Below are 27900 nucleotides of genomic sequence, written 5' to 3'. Positions count from 1 at the left end.
GACAATTTTAAGCTTTAATAAATCCATATAATTACACAGTAATTATAACAAAGTTCCACTTTGCTCCCCTCCCCTTTCTTTGAGCAGAACTGACAAATGAGAAAGGGTGTAGGAACTGTAAACATTTCAGATCAATTAATCAATGAATTTTTTGTTTCCAAAATGTCAAATGATAACAGTACAAAAGAAAGCAAGCACAGACATCAAACAAAAGTAACGCTGCGTACATTCTACTTTGGCCCATCATCAAACAAAGTAGATCAAAATATATACGGACAGTCATGAATCTGCCTCTAGAAGGTTTCAAAAGAGAACTTTTGAAAGAAATCAGGATGAATGTCATTAGGGTATTTTGAGACCTTACAGCATAAAGGTCTGCGGAAAAACAAACATTTCTAGCACTATACAAAGTGAACAGTTTTGCATTTCTCCATTTAAAAATCATCAATACACAGCAGCCACTGACATTACTCCAGTCTCTCACTAGCACTCTCTGGAGTGTGCAGAATTGTTTTCCTTCTTTCCTTAAGATTTTATCAACCACCTTTTTTTTATTTTACGTTTTTATTGGCACCCAACGCTTAATCCCACATTTTGGTAGCTTTCCTTTTTCTTCTCCTCATTCACCTGCTTTATTTTCTAGATCGGCTGGCTTTCACAACCACACTATTTGTAGTTTGGGTCAATTTGGAATGTGGCACTTGACACTTTCCTAGTATCTCTTGCTTTAGTTTTACTGAGTTTTAAACAATACCAATTTTTCCCTCACAGCAGCTGATGCTGGTCTCATGCTGCTGATTGACAAACACATATTTAAGTTTGAACATCTGAAAGCCAGTAGATAGGTCCATATATTTTTAATAGCATGACACATGAAGGATGCCTGTCTAACATACAGTTTGATATTGGGGAGAAGAAGAACTCAAATCGACATAAAGCAGTCCGAGAACTAAATAACAGTTTGTAAACCATTTCCTTGCTATGACTACATGAACAATATTTTTTTGATCGCTTAGCCGGTTCCATCTGCACCATTACAGGTTGGAGAACAGCATATGTGACTAGTGGTTAAATTCCTGGACAGAAGTTAAAAGGTGGTTCACAATTAACATACTTAATGTAACAAAAACACATCTACATTAACTATGAAACTGAAAGCTGTTCAACTATTTGAGATGGACCAGCATCCTATTACTGCCATTAATGAGTCACCTACAACACTTCAGGGTCTAAGCTGTGAACACCAGCCTAGCAATGTCATGTTGCCAGTGATGACTGGATTGGGACACAGCTGTGGTCTCACACTGTAGCCATCAACTGGCAAACAAATAGTTGGCATCATTAATTAAACCTTATGCCAACCAGCAGCCTGATCAGCTTTTAGACTACTTGAAGTTACTAACCTTACTTGTGTCTCCTGGGAGACACCTTTTAAGGTCAAGGTGACACAGGACTTCAGTACAACTTGTTCAGACCATCCCAGTCTCCTCAAGCATTGTGACAGAATTTGTTTCAAAGTAGCTGAGGATTATCTGTAAATCTGTTTTCAAATTTAAATTCATGGTAAATGACATGTGATTTAATGGAACCGATTTTTTAAGTTGTGCTTTAAAAAGACAACAGTTTGAGGTACTAGAGGGGCACCTCTGTGTCAAAGCACTCAGCTACAGGAAACATAAGCCATGTACATAATGAAAATTCAAAGGCTTTTTGGGTATGCGAGTTTTGAAAACACCAGAAGCCTTCACTGATGTTTCTTCTAAGGCTTTATAAAAGACAAAACACTTCAGCTTAATGTAGTGGTAAGTTAAATTACACATGTACTCCAAATTCTATCACTGAATTAATACAAGTTGTATCAAAATACAGAGTTTTATCACTTTTTTTACCATTTTAAGGCTTCTCAGAACTTAGGGTTAGAAAACTGAAAATCGTTGCAAAATTGTAAAAATTCCATGAATGATGGATATGAAGAAACTAAAGGTTTTCTTAATTTTACCATGAAATACAATTAATAAAAAGGGATGAGAATTAAACTCTTTCTAGAATTACTTGACTTTTTTGATTCAACACATTATACTCTTAATGAAACTGCACTATAATCTTTAGTAGCATTTCTAAACTCAAAATAGCATTTAAACATGTTTGACTTCTAATCCTATTCAGTATTTTCAGAATAACTTTGACCCAAAAACTAAAAAAAAAAAGAAATTCAAATTCAAACATTAAACTCGGCAGATACTCTTCTAACAAACCAAAAATAACAAAACGTTTAAAGGCAAATGATGAATTTAATTCAAGTGTGCTGTCTTCTTTATTTCCACACGAGAAATACCATGGTCAGTTAAGAATCCATTGTTTCAAACTATGATCCTCTTGGAAATAATAAAAACACATCATACGCTTCGTGCTGGTCTGTCACGTCCTGGCTTAAAAAATGAAACCAAAGTGGAAAAGTGATACGAGGAATAAAAATTAACAACATAAAGTTGTGTGACATTCATTAACAGACAGACCCTTGTGTGGATTAAGACATGTGCTGTGCTTAATGTCAACTGCTTGAAAACAAAAAAATATGAAGATTGGTAAAAAGAGAAGTCAAGGATGATCCAAAATGGGAAATTGTCTCCAGGTGTTTGAAACAGGTACAAATGGAGGTCCCTCACTAAAGAAAGAAGTCCACACCACCATCAGATGACTGATAAAGATATGTCTTTGAACTTCTTGTGTTTTCTTAGCCCTCATAAGATGAGGGAACATTGATCTTCAGCTCTGTCCCATCATCAGCTCTTAGCTGACTGTGCAATTGTATGATTTTTATTTGTACAAAACACATACTGTACGTTCTAGAAGGTTCCAAAGGCTACTAGACTGTTGTACTTTTTGTTCCAATCTGAGGTCGTGCAAACTCCACAAAATCATCAATAAGGACAGGCCATGCACCTAGAAACAATTGAAAATAACTATTGTTAACAAAAAGTAGCATTTATATATGCATGATCCAGCTTATTAAAAGATATACATTGTACAGTATTAAAATCATTTTTAATTTCCTGCTGTTCATTTCCTGTTAGTTTTTAATAAAGTATTCTAACTCGGCATAGAAAAATAGATCTGAAAAATGATCACATTATTTTATTGTACAGACCACTCATTTTACTGAACTGACCTGGGTAATGGCACAAAAGTCAAATGTGCATTAAAAACAAATAATATAACTACCACTATTATCCATCCTCCTCCTAGAAAAAAAAACTATTTTAATTTATACCAAAATAAACACATAGCTTATTCTGGCATTGAGAACACCAGGGCTTAAATTTCAGTTCAGGATTATGGGAACAGTGCCTTTTATTTAAACATTGGGTAAGGTTTATTTTAATAAAGTGGGAAACTCTTAGGCTTACATAACACAATTATGCTTTTATATAATTTTTTAATTAGATCAGAAACACAAATACTGTACATGATTCTAACATGCTTTGAGGGAGCAATAATGTGACCAATCAACTGTGAATTGAAATCGATATAACTAGTATTGTCAAATATTTAAACTGAGAAGGTTGAAATGACAAAGAGATTATTTGCTTTTTTATTGCAGAACTATACGTAGCTTTGATAAAGAAAGGGAGATGTTGCAGTCATCCTCCAACTGTAATGAACACAGCTACAAGTTGTCTATCCAACCATCAATCTTCTAAGAAACTTTTCCACTTCAGGGTCAAAAGAAGTAGGATCACAGGATGTTAGGCAGAAACTAATCTTGGACTGGGCACCATACTCGTACACATCCTCCCCTACTTATTTAAGGCTAATTTAACATCATCTGATTAACTGACTTTGGATTATGTGAGGAAAACAGGGGTACCTAAAGGAAACTCCATATGGATAGGCCAAAAAAGCAATAAAAAATAATTAAAAAGTTAGAATACCTATTTCAGGCAATTTGAAAACAACACAACATATACAGGAGTTTGAAATAATGGATCAATCCTTAACAGGCAAACCTGATTTGAAAAGTGTGTGGTTACAAAAGCAGTCTCTAAGAGTTGGAACAAAATGAAAATATCTTCAGTTATCTTGGTATTCACTAACTCATGTAATTCATGTAGCACTGATATGATGTTTTAATTTTTATATTTATATAGATTTAAACCAGCATTTTTTTTTTTGGTTACCAGGCAGAACATTTAAACAAATCAATGTAGCATTTACTGCTAGATAAATCAAGCAGTCCATGATGATTATATCATCTTTATAGACTCCCTAGACAATAAAATAATGAAATTAAGGTCCTGAAATTTGACAAATCAGCAGTCTATAAGACATTACACAAATGGAGACGTTGTAGGGTACTGAAAGAAAAAGGAGTCCTGAATGAGGTCAAATATACTCGATGCATCATATTAACACAAAGTCACCTACAGGGTACTGGAGGTATGTGATAGATATTTATTAATTTTATTATTATTAATACAGTACTGCTTATGTTTTATCAGTTGTACATCCTACAAAATGTTTAATTATCCATAATTTGTATCATCTGTTCTGCTATAGTAGTAAAAATACCACACACAAGCAAATTGCTCAAAGTTTTCCAGCCTGCTAATTAAAACTATACTACTGTGTTATTTACAGTATAAGGCTTTACAGTCAACTAAAGGGTCTAGACTACAGTAAAACCCTTTGTAAAGCCATTTTTCAAGTAAAGCTTCAGTTAAAGCCAAATAGTGGTTACTATTCAAAATGAAATATTCAAATATTGTCAATTTAATTTCAGTAAATGTAATGTGTTGCTTTTGTGAAATGTTTCCCTTTTACTTAATACTTTTCTTTTTAAATTCAACTATGCAACTATGAATAATATGTATGATGATCTGAATGATTAAGCTTCATACAAATGTATAAAAAAATGTGACCCAACAAAGGCTGCAACAGTTAGGGTTGACACACTAAGAAAGCATAACCTTCACTCATAGCTACTCATGGCAATCTAAGAACTAATAAATGTACAGATAAAAAAAAAAATTAATTAATTCTGTAAAACTGATGGTAAACAAGTACAGTAGACCCCCGTGAAGTTGCGGTTCAGAGTTCGCAGCCTCAGTCATTCACGGATTTTTCCTTAGAACCTAAATAATAATTGTTAGCGGAAACCGCAAATATCCTCCGCAATTTTTATGGCTTTTTTTGTGGCAATACTGTACTGTAGAGAGAACCGCGACTTGGGACGATGAAAGTAGCCAACAGAATTTGAAACGGCAACTTCCAGCAGTCCCTGTAGTGGCTCTGATTGGTCTTCTGCTGAGGGTGCTGGGGCTGTTGAGGTCAAAGGATGTCAGCGCAGCTTTTAAAAAGGGCGCCGGTGACCAAAAGCAAAAAAAAAAAAGTTTTTGTAATTTGTGTTTCAAGTTCCTGTCTGCCTTCTGTTGGGTTACCTGTACTTATTAATTTTGTCCTAGATCGTTTCGTGCGCCTGGATTGTCTGCCATCTTTCTGTGTACATGAGGACTGTAAGTGGATTCATGGCTATCCTGCAAAGAAAGGAGCGCTCCTGAACCCGCCCACCTGTCTTCAGCATTTCAGGAACTAGCCATAGGACTATCTGTACATTCTCATTCAACTTGTGGATCTATGGACTATCTATTTTCATCATTACATTTCATCCGTTGCCCTTTTTCATTATTTACTGTGTGGGTTTTGTATGTGCTTTGTTGTATTTAATGTGTAATCGCCGTAAGGGGAACAGGGGTGGTATCGTTGTTTTCATTACATTCTTTATTTGCTGTTTGATTACCGGTTTGCTTTGTTTTTGTCTCTGTTTGTGAATGCGCGCAGGTCGGGTCAAGGCTGGAATCTCCACCATAAAAATAAATAAATCACCGTCTTCTCGCGCTACGCTCACTTAAAAGCCTGAACTGTACCTGTCCTTTTTGGCTGATTGCTTTGTTTCTTTCTCCTCCCTCAGACATTCCCTGCTTCTGTTTGGGGTTGTGCTTCCCTATAATATTTGTCTGTTCTTTAATCGATAGCTAACTGCATACTGAGCTCCTTTCACTTCTGAAAGAGACAAGTTTGTTTGAAGTGTTTGAATAAAGTTCCTGTCTCTACAATCACCTGTGTTTCTGTGCATTTTTGTGACCCAAGTGTGACACCCTGCAAGCCTCACTGTCCCTGGGATTAAGCTGCTGCAGTAGACGAGCCTGAGAGCGTCAGCGCTTACCTCTGTGTGCTTGTGTGCAGCCTGTTCAAGCACAGTTGGCAAGGTGATTTTTTTTTTTTTTTCCATCCATGGCGTCAGTTGAACTTTGTACATATTGTTCCAGAAGTTTTTAAAATCGTTTTTACAATTCATTAGCAGTGTGTAAAATGATCAGTGTTGCAGTAATTGTGATGCTCTTTGCATGAAAAAAAAAATGTGTTCCATTAAAATTTCTTTGTTAATTGTGACGTTTTCTTAAAGTGCAGCAAAAAAGTATTTGGTGTCTAGGGATGCATTAATACCTAAGTATGTGGCAGTTTAAGGGTTAAAGCCCCAAGACGCCACTGAAACAAGCTGCACCGTCTAAGGCTTCTGGCAATGAAAACACGCTTGCATGACTCACAGTACATATAGCGGTAACGTCAGTATTTTACATTCTAGCACTGCAGGAGACATAGTACAGTATACAGGTTTACCTTTACATTCTTTATTTTAGGTAATGTATTAAGCTGATTTTGAAATTAAAGTGTTTTGGGGGCATATTTCGGGTTTAAACTATGAAAATACATATTTTTTTAACCACATCCAAAATTCATGGTGTTACATTCCTAGGGCACCCGCGAACTTTGGGGGTGTACTGTATATCCTGCCAGTCTTAACATTTAGCACTGATCATGCTTGGCCATTTCAAAATTACTGTACATTCTGATAAAGTAATGCTGTATCTATCGTTCATAACAGGTTCCCTTCAATAGTAAGATTGCACAAGCTAAATACATTTTGCACATTACTTACGTAAGCAGACAGTCTTACCTTCTTCATCATAATTTGACATGTCATCAGCTATCATTGTGCTAAAATCTAACAGGAGGTTCCAGGTATCTTTTGGAATTGATCTTTTATGATGTTCCTACAATAAAAAAAAAAGTGTGTCTCATTTTCATAACTCATAAGAAAACATTCATTTCTAAAAATCATGATTAAAAAGCACGGTACTGACTCAAATGTTGCTTAAAATATCAGAAGTTAATTTAAAAAAAAAAAGACAAAAATGCGTCCAAAAATCTCACAGACCTATTAAATCCCCTTTGAATACACAAAACTGTAAATCAACCATGTATGGAGCTAATGTGTTGAACTATAGCTCAAAATTTAAAATAGTATTAACTCAACTCTAAAAACAGAGCATATAGCAGGCAAATTCAGAACTCAGTGATCTGTATATGCGCATACGGTATAAAGAATGCTTTTTCTCAAGAGTTATTTATTTAAGTAAATTTCCATTCACTCCACCCCACTATCACAAATACAGTTGTGCCAGAAGCATCAAAACTGTGCTTCTACTGCCAAAAACCCCACCAAATGTTATTCCTGGGTTTTATTCCAGTCATTCCCTGCCACAAACTGAAGTTCTTAATATCTAGACAGCAAGTGCTCCAAGAACTGCCAATCTATAGTCAAAGAAATGATTCAAGGTCAATGTTTGATTTTTCTGAATAACTCAGAAAAAATACTAATTTCTGCAATTAAATTTAGTGTACAGGTCACCTTATTTTGAAGTTTCCTTATTCTAATGAGAATACTACATATTTACATTACATGGGTAACTTATGTGTTTTGCCTTTTTTTGACATGCAGCTACTTGCATTCTACTTCAGCTTTACATAACTGAATTGACCAGGAATATTATGGAGGTTTAATCGTACAGTGCAGTATACATCAGTTACAATATCTGTATCAATCTCTGATGGCCAATTGATAATGTCATCCCTATCACTGGTTCAACTAATGGTTCAGTTTCAGTTTGTTCTAAAGCTGCCTTTAAAGGTTCTTATTTATATACCATTGTTTTTGGTTGAAGGTTCCACCTCATTCATGAATATAGATGTGTTTGTTATCTTAGAGAGAAAAAAAGCACAGAAATATTCATGCGTTTTTTGCAACATTATGTCATCCACTAGACAGCAAAAGAATACTGTCCCAATAGTTATTTGGGCGCATAACTGTAAAAAAACGGATCATTACTGTCAACTCAATTCTGACTCTGGAATAACTAATTTCATAGAATTCTGAGCATGAGGAACGATCAGGGGTAATGCTAAGGGGGTTAACTATATAGAGGCACCTACCTTGTTCGTATTAGGGTTGCTGCAGTTAATTAATGTTATCGATGGGCAGGCAAAAATCTTAGCAATCCTACAGCAAAAACAGCACACATAACTGGCAGCTGTACAATAAGCTCTGTAACAACTAAGCAATTGGATAGGCAGCTTTAGTTAGCTGAGGAGAGGTAGACTGCTGCTTATAATTCCCAGCATTCTAAATATGCCACGCATCCATGCCATATCAGGGAGTACAGTTGCTTGGAGTGACACTCTTATTAACCCCTCAGCAAAGACAGCATGTCTCTGCAGAGGAATCAATATTCAGTTAGTGGTGGGATTTTCATTCCATCATCATGCCTTTACCAACTCCACTGTGTCATTATCAAAACTATAAGATGTTTAAGCATAAGGTCAACATATTTTACGTATCTGTGGTTCATTTTAGTTTAAATTATCTGTGTCTTGTGATTTAAGTACTGGTATATTGCATCTATGTCATTTTACAAATAAGTCTGAAACATTTCTCTGTAAAATAAGTAATAAACATCAGGCATTCCACTATTTCCACTAAGTGACATTTTCCATGCAAATTGTAAATAGCATAAAAAACTGGGTTAAGGACACTGGTGGGAACAGAACTCATTCATAACCCAAGAGGCTCCTTTATAAATGTTGTAACTCATGTGTATCTATTGTTTTTGTAAACTACACATTCCATAAATAAAAACAGTGTACATTGATTTAGATTATAAACAGCAATGGCATATTGTTTTAAAATGCTACCGCAACTGAAAGAAAGGCATGACAATATGACACAAAAAAATATCAGTTATGTAAAGACAGTTCATGCTTGCACAAGATGACGTAGATGAATTCATCATTACACACAAAGTGAAATACATGACTTGTATTGTTTGTTTGGCAGTCACCATGAAAAGGACATTTACCTATCAAATTTTCACCAACATTTTTTATTCATGAGTAGGTAAGACTTTCAATTGTGAGACCATGTGTCATGCACAAATTCTTGTCAGCTATATTTTTTAATTTTTTAACATTATTTCACTATTCAGCTTATCAAAATCAGATACAGAATTTATGAGTTCCCAGGATTATCAAGGCAGCAAGTGCATTTTCTAGGGTTTTCAAAGATTTCTAAGGGTCTTAACAATCCTGTGACAGCTTGGGCGAGTAGGTTATCTGCAAAAACACTACTCAATGGTTGGGAATGTCTTTTTACAAAAAACAGTGGTACAAATTAAGCCCTAGTACATTTTGATCTGGTGTCAAAACTTCCTTAGTGCTGGAAAAAACATCTTAATAATGAAAATTCAGCATTCAACTAAAATAGCCTTGACTGAGGGTATATAGTTTAAGAAAACACAAATAACTACAGTATCTCGTTTCTATCTACACCAGTATCAAACAGATAAAGATAAACAGCAGATCACTGTCAACAAAAGCTACAGAAAATAGTGACTGAATAGAAAGAACTTATTACTGGACAAAAAAAGACAGAAGCATTTCTTTTTAAATTTATCAGAAACGTAGTGTGTATAAAGCCTGTTACACAATTATCCATTTGTATTGAACAAGAGCAGAAAGACAGTTAATTTAATTATGTGATCAGATTCAAAAATTTGATTTGAAAGAAAAAAAAAACAGAAGTAAAACAGGATTTGTAAGGCAGAGTGTAAGAACTAAATTAATTAGACAGAGAATACTAAATATGCATAGACTAAAACAGAGATTTCAAGCAATTATGTAGTATATTAAAGTGTTAAAATCAGAAGCATTTGTTAAACAACACATTTTTACATATTATAGTAAGGGTGGCATGATGGCAAGGCAGATCTTGTTCAGGATTAATTCTTACCCAGGCACTAATGTTAACAGAACAGGTTCTAGCTCCCACAGCATTGAATTGAATTAATCAGATTGGAAATTCATATATAGATGATTCTTGTTATAATTAATAATAATGGGAGTATGATTTACTTACAGAATGCAGTTAAATGTTTCATATATAATAAGCATGACAAAGTTTCAAAATGTAACCTGTCAAGCGATATCAAAAATAGTCCTTTTCTAAAAGTAAGTAGAGTAGCATTTGCTAAAAATTAAATCATATGTCTATATGTTTTCTTTTTATAACTAAAAAATTACAATTAACTATGAATAAACAATGTAAAAAAGTTTGATTCTGTAACTTACCAACAAAAACCTATTCCAGAGGTCTAAGAATTTGAATCTTCCTGCAAGTACTAAATTCCAATATGCAATTGCCATTTCTAAATCTGCAAAAATAAAATTTTAATTAAATAATATAGGTTTGGAGCTGTATAAATAAAGAGGATGGATGGATCGATAGATAGATGTTCTAAAACATACCTAAACCTTTCTGTCCAGGATTCTTTGCAAAATTAAATGTAAACTGATAAAAGTCTTTAAATTTCCCATGGTCTTTTAATTCTTGTTCCATTTTGGGCAGCTGTGCTTTTAGTTTTTCTATACTGTCACATCTTGAGGAAACAAAAAAAAATAGTAAGAATTCCATAATGTTATTTTCTAACTTCCATTAAAATATTTACATGCATAATAATCTCAAATACAACATTAATGCTCAATGTTTAATAGTGTAAACTATAGAATAGAATTAACTTTTTACTTTTTCAAAGCCTAACTTACATCAATATTTTTATGTACTTAGAATTACAAGTCATAAGAAAGTTATCAAAAATCTACCGAAGCAAATAAGCGGAACTGTTTAGCAAACAAACTTCAGTTCAGTTATAAAAAGAGATGCATTGTAATTATATTGTTGATATGTAACGTACCCTTGTTCTGCCATTCCTTCCAAAAATTCCTGTTTGGAAAATTCACACTGTGTGGCAGCTTTAAATTTCCAAGCAATAATGAGTACACTTATACTTGCTGGGTCCAATCCAAGGTCATCACAAAACTGTTGTATTCCATCTATACCAATTTTGTTATCATCCTGAGGATCTACACAAATAAAAATGATTATTATTTCATTTCAATTTACTTTGAACATTAGTCCATATCTTGAAATATGCAACAGTAAAACAAGAATAGACTTATTTCTACCTTTACAGTACTGTATTTGTTCAGATTTTAACTATTTAGGGCATCTGTATCTGTGAGAAAGGTAGGCTAAAAAGTCAATTAAACTTAAATCTATCACAGAGTTATTTGAACAAAAATGGGGGCCATTTAAATTAACTGTAATTAGGTTTTCATGTTATGAAACACATTTTCAAAAGGGTTTTGGAATGCATTAACTCTTTCTTAAAGCAGTGTTACTGCTTAAAGTTGGTTACTTGGCTTATTTACTTTAGTAACAATAATATGACTTGCATGCAAAAAGAAGGAAGTCTCAATTATTTTAAGTTTAATTTAATGATTATATATAAAACACAGGGAGCTACTACATTTACTTGTACTTTTAAAACTTAGGTACACTAAATATCAGAAACGTTCTACTTTTTACTGGAGTAAGTTTCTCATGGGTAAATTTTACTTTTACTTAAATCATATTCCAGAAAGGTACTTTTGGGAACTTTATGCAACACTGCCAGTTCTTGACTACAAACTTTAAATCAGTAGTAATGTTACTTTAACTTTTTCAAAAGAAACAAATTGTCTATGTTTATGCTGTTCACTTCCTCTGACCAAATTTAAAATGACAATATTTTCAACACGCATTGTATTTTTTCTCTACACTATCAATAACAACAAAAACAGATTTGAATATAATCTTCGAATTAGAATGAAGATCTACATTCATAATCTAAATCTTAATTTGGCTATGATTACATTTATCAGAACCTGACATGTGAATATGCTTAGACTGGATTTTTGAAACTGAAATAGTTCCTATATTCTTCTTTGTAATTGCAACATGTGCCTAAACCAAACAATATAGAAGAAGTGTTTGATAATAACCATTACAAAAGATGTAGAGGTGGTAACTCAATGTGGGTGGATAAATGTTTCCGTAATAAAATTGCATTTAGGAAAAAAAAAGAACATCTTTGAATACAATGCTCTTTTTGTTGTATGTAAATGCACTAATAAATTTAACTTCACAGGCAGTATTGTTAAAAAATTTTCAATGACTCTCTCTTGCATTAAATCCTTATTAATTTTTTGGCTAGAAAATTCTAAGTAAGAGAAGATTTTTTCAAGTAACCAGACTGTCCACCACTTAGAACAGAGATCAGGTGGAAATAAACAAATGGGTCCATTTGTAATTTGAATTCATTCTACAGCTCATAACAGCAGCTACTTTCTCTTAGTGTCTTACTTCTTTCAGTTTTTGCACATGTAGGGTGAAGGGGGTACAACTTAACTCCCGCAGTGTACAATTTTTATTTTTTTAAAAACGGAAGCTTCTATTAGCTTCTAATTATTGTATAATCCTACTGAAAACTGTCACTTCTGAATAGTTGTATGCTGGTAAAGACTGACAAGTTTGCAATGACAAAGAAATACTTAAGCTGTTGAAAAGTGAAAAATGTGACAAAAGTAATTAATACCATAGACATCTACAAACTTATATCCACATACTCTAAAGTCTCCCAGCATACATGGATTAATCATGGCTTAGATGCTTGATGATGCATAAACACTGTTTTAGTTCAATTTTAGTAGCCGAAGTTGGATGGATAGACGACCCTTTTGATTTTTGACTATCATGGTCAAACTTTATACTTTGTTGAAATATTAGATAAACTGAATGATGCATGCTGCACACTATGATCATATGCCCTCAACATAAAATTTTCTGGGTGAAAAATAATCAAGACATAATCAGATGTGGGGTCTCATCTATAAAGATGTGTGTAGAATGACCTTAAATTTATATGGATGATTATTTACTAAAGGTTTCCATAAATGATTTGTAAAATACTCGTACACATGAATAAGTGTTCATAAATCCTATTCACTAATGGCTTCTTTAAAAGATCACAAATGACCTTAAACTTGTGCACATATGAATGAGCATGTTGTCTCAACCCTAATAACTCTCTCAAATATCTTTATTTGGTAGGATTATCTCTTGAAAAGGCCAGCGATTGGGGTGAGAATTTAAATGTTGATTGAAAGCTGGTGTTTCCTATTCACATAAAGTGTGTTCATTCACTGATGGTACTCATTTCGCAAAATGTGTACTGCACTGGTAAATTTTGGGGAATCCATCTTCTGCTCACATCTACTTTTTTATCATAGGAAAAACTAATGAAAAGCCTTCATGACAATAGGCAAGGTTTTACTAAGAATAGTCTGAAATACTCCAAATCTGTCTATAAGTTGTTTCTTAAAGATCCCTGCTACAATGAATCCATGTACAAAGAACATCTGTACCTTAACTGAAATAGCTGAACTACATAGCTGACCTTTCAACGTTGCAGAGCTGCTGCTGGCAGAGATCCATAAGGACTGCAACTTTTAGCCAAATGTGGCATGAGCGAAGAAGTCTAGTCAACCTCTAAAAGTGCACTCTCTGTGCAACATGCCACTGGTGAAATCCTAGCAAGTGCAGTCATGGCTCACTACGTTTCAAATATTTTTTCCCATATATAAAGTAAATACACCACCCTAATTGGTGATTAAAGATGCTAGACCATTGGGGTTAATGCTACATTTTAAGCAAACGATATCTGAAATAATGAGAAACAGTTTGTGCTTCATAATAGCCTATAGCAAACTCAATGCATTGTATCATTGTGCAAGTTTGTGTTTAAATGGAATTAAACAGTATTTCTATTGCATGCTCTGATTCGTCATTCTGTATTGCTCTTCTGCTGACTTATATCAATATGTGAATACATTTAAATTTTGGTTGCCCAATTTTGTCTTATTGCTTTAAGGTTCTGACACCTGATATTAGCTAAATCTCATGTATTGTTGTTATATTTGTCTACTTATCTTTTTGCATGTGCATAAATTTTGCTTTACTATGCATAAGTCTCCCAACTGAAAAACACAGAGTGAGCAGAAGCCTATGCCAATGTGCGTAACAAGCAGTTTGTAGACACACTTTTAATAATGTAATTGCATATATGTAATTACATTTGAAGGTCCACTTCAGGTTTGATATGTAGTCCACTTTTCACATATAGACAAAGCCATAGAATTTAGGATCAAATCTCTTTGCATGATCATTGTAGAAATGCCTCTGATTCAAGATAGTAAATATGGGGAGTGGGGTATTTCTGTACATTTTCATTGCTGCCAATTTTTGTTTTTAATCATGGACTTGTAACTGAATTAAACATATTATTTCAATTATAAATTTACAATATCATGTTCACTAAAAATTTCACATCATGGCTTATTTACTTCATATTTATTTCTTACATGAATTTAACAAGTATGTGTATATGTCATTTTCTAACTTATTTTTAGATACCTTGGTTGTTTAATCCATTTCTTGCTAACAATTAAAAAGGTGGAAAATATTATGATACAACTGCTTCCCTTTAGTATTGCTTGTCATTTGCATAAGTCTGCTATATTAATGGCAGCTATTTAAATAAAATTTAGAGAGAAAACTTCACAGAAAAAAAGACGTACAAATGAAAAAGACACTTTGATATTTAAATATATCCACTCATTTTGTAAAACCACTTATCCACTTTAGGAATTGAATACATGCAAACCACATATTGAAGTGAATTTCTGACCACAGAAAAAGCACAGAAAAGGGACAGCTATTCAAAAAAAGAATATTATGTAGAAGGAGTAATCAGAAAATATGCCTTTTAATGACAGGTAACTAGCTGACACAGATGCAAATGATTATGAATGCCATACAAGCAAAGCTACTCAACCATCATTTGCACTAAAGTACTAATCATCAGCAAGCAATAATTTAGATATCTCAAAATAAGCAATATCAGAAAAATGATTTTAAACTGATGCAAAGAAGATACAATGTTTGATGTTGAATGAGTTTTGAGGTTTCATTTTTGCCTCACTTTAGTACTTTTATGGAGGCAATTTTCTGTCCAAGGGGCCACTTTAGGAAAGCACCAAAACAATCTGTAACTGTTTAAAAATCTGTTCCTTTTAACCCATATGAGTGAAAGTGTTGATTTGAAAACAGTACTTCATAGTGTTAAATTAACTATTAAAAACAGTTTAATATATTGTTACAAATAAACTCTTACAGAGACAGACTGACAAAAATCAGTTTACTTATCTCAAAACATTAAAAATTGTCACCATTAATTGAACAAATACAGTTTTAATATTGTATGTATTCTTATATCACTGTCACTATTCTGAGGAGACTCGCAATTATGAATTTCATTGTATTATGTACACTGGAAAATAAACTTAAATATTTAAAACTTATCAAGTCAAATGGATAAAAGGATGAGAAAATGTATCTTTCATGTTTTTCTACATGCACAACAGAATACCTGAAATAATAGTTTAATATACTAATATTATTATTTATTGAAATCTCCTCATGTGAGGTACTTTATTTGCCACTTGATTTGCAATGAGGGCAAAGCCAAATGAATGCAGTGTATATTTTCTGTGAAGAATTCCTCCTTCAGCCCTTGCCACTGCTGTCTTAAAACCTGTCATTACCCAGTAGTAGCAATAATTTTAAGAATAAGAAACTTTTAAGAATAAGAAACTTTCAATGAAAATACATTGCTGTATTTGTTTAAAATTAATATGTACATCAGACTTCTGTTTGATCCCTGTATGTAAAATAAGTATGATTGCTGAATAATTGTAGACAACCAGAGCAAATCTGGATTATTCTTGCTGACAATAGCCTGACATGCAAGTGCTTGTGCTACACATTTGCAAAATAAGTTTATTTCTTTAGAAATGTACTGTTTAGGTCAAATAAGATACAGGCTCATGTGATTACAATCGCACATTTAATAAAACTCACTCATACTCAGTCACTCCCAAATCCAAAAACTGATCCTCCTCGTGCAGAATTCCCCTTACTGCTTCGACCATTAACTCTGTGCATTGCAGGAAGATGGCTGCTGCAGTTATTCTTATTATGTCATGAATGTAGAGGCACAGATTTCTGTTGAGGAATATCTATGGCTATGTTTTCACCAGCAACTACAGATCTGCAATTTAAACTACCGCTAAATTGTGTCATTCATGACTTTGGAAGGTGCATTTCACATTTTAAATAAACATTACATTAGTGTTAGGGCATTTCACTCTGTGAAAAATCATTAGGTCTATAAAAGATTTGTACTTTTTAAAAATATCTTTTTTCAAAATCATATACACAGCTTTATGAGCTTTCTCAATAAATTCTTGGTTTAAATTCACACCCATTTGATGGACTCTGCATAATCGTTTCAGTGTTTCTCTTAACTGAAGAATTTTGGTGATCTTTAGATTTCACAGTGAAAGTAGTCATTCTAAAATAATTGCAACCCTCAGTGTATGGACTGGTCTGATTTTTTTATTTTGACATATTTTGCTAAAAATCTTATTGACAGGACCACCAACAATAACCCAACTGTTCTGTTCGACCCATTCAAACTAAAGGTGACGGCTATTTTGCCTTACATGCTTAACAACTTCCAGCAGCTTCTTCTTCAGTGATGAATATAGTATATGGCACAAACTAATTTTTTTAAAAAATATTTATCAACAAATCTCTGTGTTTTGTTTATTCATTTTTATAATGATATTTTATGCTCATTTTTACTAGTGCTCCTTGCAGTATACTTACTGATGGCAACTCATTTTGCCACCTATCGATGGCAGAGTAGATTTTCAACTGAATAATATGCAGAGGGAGAGTATTGTCACTTCAAAATTTTAAGTGCAAAACTAGACATGCACACTTGTGTCTAGTGAGAAAGTATGTAAAATGGCAAAGGAAAAACTCATATAAACAAAGAAATAACAGCATGAATAATTCATACAGAATCAAATTAAAAGCAGAATTTGGCTGATGTAAAAACCTACAAGCAACTGAGGGTCTACAAGACCAAAATTGAGCATTCCTGGAATAATCAGTGAAAAGAAATCAAATTATAATAATTTAAAATAAAAAAACAGAATTAACTTCTTCCTCAGGTTATAGTATCTGAGTAACACTAACAGAGTTTCAAAGTGCAGTCTTAAGTATTTAAGATCGATCTCAAAGATATCCATACATAAAGACAGCTGATTAATTATGAATATGGCAAACTGAACTCTCTTTAACACTGACACTGTAACATTTATTGGTAAATATTACAATGGAAACTGAATTATACTTTTACTGTTCTATTTTGCATTTACATAAATTTCTGGATGTTGGTCTTAAACAAATAATGGTACTACAAGAAGTTGCCGATTTTCCCTCCAGTTTTATCTCATCCTCCCAAAAAACTTACAATCATAGATGAAAAACTCACGTACATTGACATTTTAGAAGTTTATAAATAGCTACTCTCATTAAGCAACTGATCAGTCACTGGAAAGGCTTACAGTATATTAAGGATAGGGAAGGTTGAGGATTGGAAAGGAAGACTAAGTTTATAGGTATATTTATATATTTTTATGGCTGATTTGCACTGTAGTATCCAAGAACATGGGCAAAAGTGGTTCTTACATATTATAATCAGACTATTTCATAAGACATTTACATTTGCTGACAAGCAAGAAAACCTTTTTCACGTGTTTAGATGTCACAGGAACACACAGAAAGTCTTTCTGAATATAGTGTTCATATACCTTATTGTAATATATTGCCACACCACTGCTATATGAGAATATGGTTAACACCCATGTATCACTTTCACATATTGTTCAAAAATTAACACAGTCGTCTCTGAAAATTACATATTGACGGTTCAAAGATTTACCTGCACTGCTACCAAAAGAAGGAGCTGTGCTATTGCACCCAACTTTCTGAGATGGTATCTGTGGGGGAAAGGAGCTATATAAATAATATATTATTACTGTACTCTTACAAAATGTATTGGGGGAAGACTGTGCCTTTTCCACACACTTATCACAATTAGAAATGCTTTTAACTGCTGGGTGCAAGCATCTAGGCCTGTAAACTAGGGTGAGTTTACAGATTGACCACACTAGGAGTCCTGATCTGATCTCAATGTACAAGCAAATCCACTTTAAAGGTAACTGGCTTTCACTTAATGATTCAAAATTTGAGTACACTATTGTCAATCACTTCATTAAAAAATTAATCCCTAATACTGATTGTTTATAAAATGTTTAAAATAGAGATGGGTGTTTGAAATAACTCTACAAAATAATATCACATAAGCTATTACACTTATAAATCGCTGCAAGGTCCGTAAATCACTCTGCATCTCCAACACTGAACCTGGAAGCAGATTTGTACACAGTTCGCTGTAAGACATCCACCTGGCCCTTACACATATTTTTAGTTTGGCAGGAATCCTTCATTCAGTACCACAATTACATGGACATGTTTTTAAAACATCTTTATTTTTAAAGCCCCCCAATTAATAAACAATGCAGTTTAAAATATGTACATTATTTATATCTTAACTTCCCTGCAAATATTACAAACATTTCCTTTATGCCACAAACATTTCTCCTACTTAAAATATGTATTCTTCACTCCCATTCAGCAGAGGCACGTCTACTGCAAAATCAGCATTAACCTCTCACTGGATATTTTCAGACTCTTATCGTTAACTTTTTGGAAAGCTTTATTCTATAATTTATTTATACCTGAACTTTCAGTGGCTTAGATGATCGAATGCCCACTCCAGTTCTAAGAAGTGGCAATCTGCTGGGCATGTAGTCTAGAGAAGGATGGCAAATAACCAACATCATGATTTTAATCCTTGATTTCTCATAGTCATATTTGATGTGCTCATTTTTTTATTCTCCTCTGAGGTCTGCAGTATGTGTTGCGCCTCTAACTCTGGTTTGTTCAGGCATCTCTAGCTCCAAAACTCCCAATGACTAAATTTGGTTCATATCAAGGTATGATGGATGGGGTCCTTGCAGAGGGATTTGACACTTTATTATTTTAAAATGTATTGTTAATGCTTTGTTCTTTGTGTTTACTAGGTTTTCAAAAATGCTCCCAATAAATAAATAAATAAATCTTTCAAGGAGTAGGGGTACTACAAATTTGAGATTTAATACCCATGGCAATAAAAATTTGAAGTAAACAAGTGTTACAAGAGATATGTCTCCTGTATTTCTACAATAGGTAGAAAGACAGCTGACAAACAGTGTGGTTTTCATTAGCAAGAAGGTCCTACTTAGCAAGTTCCAATGCCAATGAGTAAGACTTAATTTTAACACACTACTGATCACCTGTAGCTACTGGATTACATATTAATATAATGTTCAGTCACTTGCTTTGCTACTGTTACACTGAAGTGGTTTGTTCCAGGGCTGCTTTGGAACTATGGATTAGCAAAAAAATCCATTTGAGTCATAAAAATAAATGTGGCTTTTCTAAATTATGTTTTCTGTAAAGTATCATCACCTTTTTTAAACCACTGTACTCCTTACTATGTTATAATCTCCTTGTTTCCTGATACAGAAGCAGCAGTAAATATATATTCTCCAACCTTACTGTTCAAATCATCTGTACTGCTGTTTTTCTCATTGAGTGTAACATGAAAACTGCTTGTAAGATATAGCACATCAGGACTAATTGATTGTTTGAGGAGATAGACTGGGACATGAAAACAAAAAAATAGAAATTAACAGTAATTACTTCTAACACTTTAGCAAGCAATACTGATAGCATTGTAAACCACACAGAAGGAATATAGTGCAGCAATTAAAACCTTGCTAAAACACAAGACATACACAAAACTTCTATAGTCAAGCTTTTCAAAAGTAGTGTTTATACTATTACAATCAACTTGGCAATTAAGATCTGTGAGGTTATTTGTTACCAATCACTCAAGGTGTAGTATCAAAAAATGATGGCTTAGTATGCAGTGTGATTTCACATACTAGTACTGTATGTGGTGTGGAACAAATACATAAATGGTTACATCTTCTTATATAATACGCTACCGTGGCTGTTCGCTTGTCTGTCCAGGATTTTAAATCACCTGTAGCTCGCAAACCGTTTCACCTATTGACTTGAAATTTGGTACACATATACTACGTGACGTCTACTATCCACTTTCGGGGTGATGATTTGTATTACTCTTTTATTTTTATTTTATTATAGAATCAACTTTCGGCAGTGCACAGCAGGGCAGCCAGGCGGCGCATGCGTATGGGCACCGTTCTCATTCCCTACAACCTTCGCTAATCATTTTTGAGGCAGATTGAAGACTTAAATGCAAGTGAAGGCTTAAGTGAAAAATTAAAGAAAACGTACTAAGCAATTGCAACACAAAAATTAACTTGATCAGTTTTAATGCGAAAAGATGCCGGCGAAAGAAGAGAAGCAGCAGGCCACTAGGGTGGAGAAAAGAAGAGCTGCTCAGGAAGCAGCAAGCGCATCAACCTCTAAGCAAATTAATGCTAAATGTGCAGAGAAAGAGGATGAAAACTAGGAATGCTCAAGTCAAGTGTATTCACTGCAAGTTATTGTGCAGTACGCTGTTACTGGTATCTAATAAATGACACACACAGTCTTAAACATATACATTAACAGTCATATCTCCAAAAATTCAAATAAAGGGAATGGTGCAATTTACCATCAGAAATGATATACAGGTAATGGTTTTATGCAACACTTTTTTATGCACCATCTGGTCCATAAAAGAAAACATTTAGCCACCAAAGGAACTCAGCTTACCTCTGTATCTATTGTAGAGCTGTTCTAACCTTTTTCTGTCCAATGTTCCTTTAAGGTTTTCCCGAATATAAAGTTCTGGATTTTGGAAAAAATTGTCTGTAGCAACATCTAATTTCCAGTCATTCTGAGATAAACAGCTCACTGCAGTCTTTTCACTAGATTGTGTGAAGATCATAAATTGGCGAACTTTATCCTTTTGAGAGGACTTCAGCTTGTTCTATAAACAGACAAATTAAAAGTTATTAGAACAAAAGAGCTGCCTTTTTCCGACCATGCCAATAACATCAATAAACCAAATATACAAACTATAATTTTACCTAAAATAGCTAGCTTTATTTTTAAATAATTTTAAAAACAAAAGCAATATTTCAATTAAATAATTACCTTTACACAAATTGATTTAACCAACATTGTACATGTAAACTTCAACTGAAGTTAAATTCAACATTTTTTTTGTGATTTCATGCACATGTATTAACTCTTTTGAACAGTAACACAGAAACAATTCAAAACACAGAACAGCACTGGGTTACCTTGAATGAGCTATTCAGATAAATCTGTGATTTAATTGCAAATATATTATTTTGAATTCAGTTCAAATACTTTTTAGCTGTGGTTTTCATCAACCAAAGAGTTTATGTTTTATTGGCTGGCTTATATCAATATAACACTGTGACATACTTTCAACATTTCGATGAGCCCATACCTGAATAAAATAGGGCTATTCTGAGAACAAATGGGACACCATATTGCTATTATGCAAATGTACATGTTAAAAGTCACCTCTTGTACTTCTGACTTACTTTCACACAACAAAGTGAGCCACAATACTAATCTGAGCTAACCAATAAATGTGTGTTTAACATGTTGAAGAGGGAAACAAAAATCTTGATATATGTACTACAACACAGCAAGACACCGGTCAGCACATCAGAAAAACCCACTGAAGACATTCAACAGTGTGGTGGACAATGGATGAGTCAAAATAATGATAAACCATCTCACACATCTGGAAACCAAAGCCAAGACACCACTACAGTCACTACACCAGGCCAATACGGTAGCAAACTCTGCTGCACTTTCCCAGCAAAACACTTCAACTATAGCAGTGGTCAGCTCTAATGCTTAGAGGAAGCGGTTAAAATGGGTGACTCTATCCAAAGAGGAGAAGGCCGCTGTGAAACAAAGAGATTGGGTGTGTATTACTATACCAGACCAAATGGACAAAAAAGTATTAAACAAAAAAAAAAAAGAGGTCTATGCTAATTACTTAATTAATTAACCCATCTTGAATGGGAAGTAGTAGGAAATAATTCATACAAGCCTTATAAGCAAAGTATTTGAATTTTGTTTTTTTTTTTTGTTTTTTTCACCTTATACAATTTCTTGCATTAGGAATTTGTTCATTTTTGCATACCCCTTGGGGTCTTGGAGCGCAGAGTCAGCCATTGTACAGCACCCTTGAACCAATTGAAGGTTAAGGGCCTTGCACAAGGGTCCAGCAGAGTAGGATCTCTTTTGGCAGTGACGGGGATTCTAACTGGCAACCTTTGGGATACCAGCGCAGATCCTTAGCCATTTCTTCAGTATTTCTCTGGAAAATGAGGAAAGACTAATTCTGTATATGTAACTGCAGCAGCAGCAACAAGAATTCAGTGGTTATATGCATATGTGGAAACCATTCTAAGATACTCAACCTCTAAATGTGGAGTTGCGACCTTTTTGCAAGAAAAAGGTTTTTAGTCTGATTCCCACAGCTTGCAGGAACAGTGTACATAGCAACATGAAAACCTCAATTGTATATAAACATTAAGGAAACACAACTGTATAATTTAAACCATTATTCCATCATCCATTACCCGGCTGTGACACCAGTGGAATAGAAGGACCCGGGGAGAGAGCATCATTGAGGCAATACCTCCCCTGGGACGCTTGAGGGCACCCCTCCTGGGCAGCTGTGGCACCAGGGATGCCCACAGGACACACTGGGAACTGGAGTTTGGTGTAGCCCTGTTGGGTTGTGTGGGGGCCAAAACGGGGAGCTGCATAGTCCTACAGAGGATTTCCACCACACCTGGGAGTGATTCCAGGTAATCCTGATGAACCACCTGCAGGACTCTCAGGTGCTGAATAAAAGGGGCTGCCTCACTCCATTTGAGAAGCCAGAGTCAGGATGAGGTGGAAGAAGCTTGCCAGGAGAGGAGCGGAGGCAGAGGAAGAAGGAAAGAAAAAGAAAAGGACTGTGTTGATTATTGATGCTTTGGACTATATTGTGCCGAGGGGAGCGAAAGAAAAGCACTCCCCAACTGTAAATAAAACGTGTTGTGTGGCAAAGTCGTGTCCTGTCTGTCTGTGTCAGGTTAGGGCGGCTGTATTTGCCCCAGAGCTTCACACAGTATATACTGTATGTCACTGCAGCTTCATTACGAATACAACATTTAAAAACTAGACTTTATCCATATATTTTATATTTAAAGCTGGGAATTTATAAAAAATACTTTTTATCTTCAGAGTTATGGGCCAGCTTGACAAATGAAACAAAATCTTTCAATACAACAAAAAAAAATTTATAAAACTTGTTTATAAAAAGTTAAGACTAAAACTAGCATGAAGAAGAAAATTTGAAAAATTAACAAGACTAGGGGACTCTGTGCCCTGCTTGCTTCATTCGCTAACCCCCGTGCGGGCTCTGTTTCATGTTGTGTTAGAGGTATTTGTTGCGTTATACGATTTTGGTCTGGCTTTGAAATTAACACACAAATACTTTTTAAACGTATACTTTTACAGTAAAACGTCAGTAAAAACAATATTTGAAATTAATTCTTCGTCACTATTGCAATGAATTTTGATTCTGTTTAAAGTTACATCGTGACAATGCAACGTACAACTGATTGTGAGTGAATATTATTTATTTCTCTTTAATAAATAAACTGACTTTTTCGAATGTTTGTCCCTGTGATTTGTTAATTGTCATAGCAAAAGCTATTCTTACGGGAAACTGTAAACGTTTTAATATGAATGGCATATCAACATGGCATATCAACACCTCCTTTGGTGTCTAATGTTATCTGCGGAAGATGTACTACATTACCTTTCTTGTCGCCTGTTAAAATTTTACATGTCAGAATTGTTCGACCAATTTTGAATACAACTAATTTTGTCCTATTGCATATCCCATCATTCAGACATAAATTACGCAATAACATTATGATACAGCCTTCTTTCAACAGTAATTCGGCTGGTGGAAGACCAGACAGTGTTTATGGTTGTAGATATTCTACCGGAAATTGTAAGTTGATGTTTTCATCTTCCGCACCATCACCACCACCTGTTTCAGCATAGTCTATCGATACACATTTAACCAATTTGTCGTGTGACTGATCGACAATTTTCACGTTATTTGTTTGTCTTCATCATTTCTCGATGCTAGGATTGCCCATGTACTCATTTCTTCTGTTGGCAACCCTTTGGGATGAAATTCTTCAATGATTAGGACATAATAAGCTTTTATTGGGAAATTAAAGTGAGGAAAGCATAAAAATTTATAAGAGCTGACAGTGCAGGAACTGTCTTTGTCAAAAGCATTCACACGAATGAGAGGTGAGAAGACCGTGGGCGTGGGCAGTTAACTGTAGATGGTTGAGAGGAGAGCGGGACTTGAAAAAATCTCTTGGCAATAGTCTCATCTCACGGGACATTAAAAAATTTCTTAGAAATAGTCTCAAGTCAAGATTTTATTTTATAATAGAGAGATAAAAAATAAGGATGTTCAGATTTACTAAGCGCCACAAAGGAAGTAATTCACTACAGATCTGTTGCCATAGTAGTGCTTTGCAAAATTCCTAAGTGAAATGCAGATTTTCAATATCAAAATACATTTACTTATATATTTTAAACTGAGATTTGTGTAAAAACAAAAACACTGTGAAGTACATTGATTCCACAAGGAAACTGTAGAATTTGCATACATTATGTCCACAATGTCCATTAACATTTATTTACATTTCCAAAAAATTACCCCAAATTTATGTGATGAATTTTTTTTTTAAAGCTTAAGCAAACAGCTTATCTTTTCTGGGACAGCAAGGATATCTTTTAAGTTAACAAACAAAATCTATCTATGGAGCTATTGATGAAACTTTTCATATTATTAATTGCATACTTTGATATCAACAGAACATAATTAACAATGTCGTGAATCAGTAGGTAAAACAAATGTTTCATCAAAATTAGCTACTAAAATAAACAAAAATACATTGTTCACACTTCTGAAATGTAAAAGAAATTGACGTTCAAAAGGCATCAAAATGGTCAAGCAGAACAGCACATATTTCGAACTCAACTCACAGAGGACCTTTAGCACACAAATAAAATTGTGTGTAAAAATCTGGTTCTCTTTAAAAATTGTGCCTTCTCTACTATGCCCAAGAAGATGAGAGGGATTTTTCTTTTAGTTATGAAATCTCATGATGGTCAAGGACTGCCACTGAGTAAACGGACACTTCCAACATACTGTTTTGTTACATGTGCCCTACTGATGACAAGACATGACCAGCAGCACAAGAATTCTTAAAAATAATTATTAGAAATAAGTAAGTAAAATAGGCAGTAATATCAAGCGACACTCATGTCCAAGTTTAGTGTTCAGCTTGTGTGTGGCCATGTTTTTGCTAACAGTCACAGCCTCTGCTTCAAGTTAGCCCACTGCGAAAAAGCAGGTTAACCTAGGTTGAAGTGCTTGTGATTATTACATTTACATTCCGTATTGTCTGCTATATGAACTGAAAAATTCTTAACCTTCTCAGGACAAGAATCCGGCTGATATACACTGAACCAAGCTATGTTGGGAAATAATCTTTGCCCAAATATTAAGCTACACACTCTCCTAAATCAAGGGAAAAAGTACTTTATTACAGTATTTCACTAACAATATTTAAATGTTGCTGTAGTTACATCTTCAAAATAAAAAAACTATTAATTAATGTGTTTAATTTAATCTTTCTGGTGGTATTCACTTCTACAAGCACATTAATTTATCATTTCGATCCCTCCAGGCAAATCATACAACTTTAGAGAGTGAGTGAGCAAACCATGCAACATAGTTTAACTAATACCTATCTACCCTGCATCTAGCCAAAGCAAACAAAGATTAAAATTTATAAGAAAAAAGTTGAAATAGTATTTAATGCGTCTTCTTTAAAGCTCAGTCAAACGATCATTGCACAGCATTTCAGTGGTTTTCGGCATAATGTGTACACATTTCAAAAAGCAGAATGTGACCAAAAAGCTCACTCTATGTCTACATTATGCATGCTTTGAAGAAGCAAACCCTTAGTAGATGCTGTACACGATTTCAGCACCTCGTCTGGCTATTTCTGCTACTCCTGATATTTCTAAAGCTGCTTTTTAATCTGTCCTAAATTATTATACAAACCGTGAATACGCATACGTGTCCATGGTAATTATTGTTGTTATATGCACTCAGTTCCCTAAGGTAAAACAACAGTATCTTTAAAAATCTTCCGACAGATCTTTTACTAAATTGTTCACATCTATAAAATTGTTCCGTTTTGGCAATTCATCAAGAAATGAGTAAAAGGAACCGTTTAAATCAAACGAATAATTATTATACATCCATAAAAAGACTTTCGCTTTTACAAAGGCTAGGCGACGTGAGAGAAATGACAGCTTTGAGAGTTTGAGGCGACCGCCAGGATTTGTCAAGCCTGGCAAAAGTTTTTGCGGCGCAACTTCCCTGTGTGCAATTGGTATTGTGATCACCTTTTCGCCACCACGTTTTAACGAAAATAGGGTACCGTTGCAAAGCAGATCTCAAATACATCACGTAGATTTATGTTCACTTCAGACCCAACCCAATGTAATGTTGTCACATCTCGTCAGACCCGGCACTCCACCGCTATTATAACCCCCCCCACCCCTTCCCCTGTATGAATAAAATGCAACATCAAAAGGCACTGACATCAGTCACGCTTTCCTTATTTTATCGAAACATGCAGCTGCATCGCAAATGATTCGGTTTCAATACTGCTTTTCATACTGTAAAAATGTAAGACCGAAACAACGACAGTCTATCCCACTAGGCCTCGCGAATCACCGACTCTCGAGTGCTACCGCCTGCAGCGACTCATTCGTCTCTATACGGCTGGGCTTTGAGGAAAGGGGGGACCCGGCATCTTCAGCCTTTGGTGTTACAGTTGCCAACAATGAATTTAAACCGAGCACTCTTTTTTATTTTATTTTTCTCTGTAACAAACCTTCAACCCTCTTGAATTACGCTAAAACATGCACGTTTATATTTGGGTTCTTTCTTCCCGTCCCTTACTTTGAAAGGCATGTCCCATGAGTACATTCTAGAAAGAAAGAGAACGACGGCTATATTTTTCACTTACCATGTTTGTCTATAATTGACAAGACTCTCCTCGACTTCACAGTCTGTTCCTGTTCCTGCTCATGCGCACTGCCTACCGCCAGATCCACCGATGGCAGCGGCGTGCAGTGAGAGCAACAACCGCGTTAGTGCCAACTGCTTGCCGAGTGCCACCGGGCTGGAACCTGCTGGCACCTGTGTGTGTGTGTGCGTGTGTGTGCGCGGGGCACTAAACAAAAACGCGGATCACGCTCCCGCGGCCTGGACCCACACACGATCGTGCAACACAAATGGAATTAGCACATTCGATCGCTTTCTCTTGTGCTGCCAACTTTACGCTAACGTCTACCGCTTCAGGTTGAGAACTTTTGAAAAATTAAATGTCAACTTATACCGCCACTTTAATCCCCTTTGCCGATTC

The 27900-nt window shown here is 34.6% G+C and overlaps 1 protein-coding gene across 1 annotated transcript; it reads right to left on the bottom strand.

Annotated features, from left to right (window-relative positions):
• On the bottom strand, positions 1-27900 carry LOC120532845 (DCN1-like protein 1). Its single transcript, XM_039759272.1, has 7 exons — positions 27502-27900; positions 21092-21308; positions 11145-11313; positions 10699-10829; positions 10522-10604; positions 7016-7112; positions 1-2943 (listed from the first exon to the last, which is right to left on the bottom strand). The coding sequence occupies exons 1-7, from the start codon at positions 27502-27504 to the stop codon at positions 2867-2869; spliced, it is 777 nt and encodes a 258-aa protein (XP_039615206.1). The 5' UTR covers positions 27505-27900; the 3' UTR covers positions 1-2866.

The sequence above is a fragment of the Polypterus senegalus genome, chromosome 1 (genome assembly GCF_016835505.1).
Source record: "Polypterus senegalus isolate Bchr_013 chromosome 1, ASM1683550v1, whole genome shotgun sequence".
Classification (NCBI taxonomy): Eukaryota; Metazoa; Chordata; class Cladistia; order Polypteriformes; family Polypteridae; genus Polypterus; species Polypterus senegalus.
This window is presented reverse-complemented; position numbering and strand designations above follow the sequence as displayed.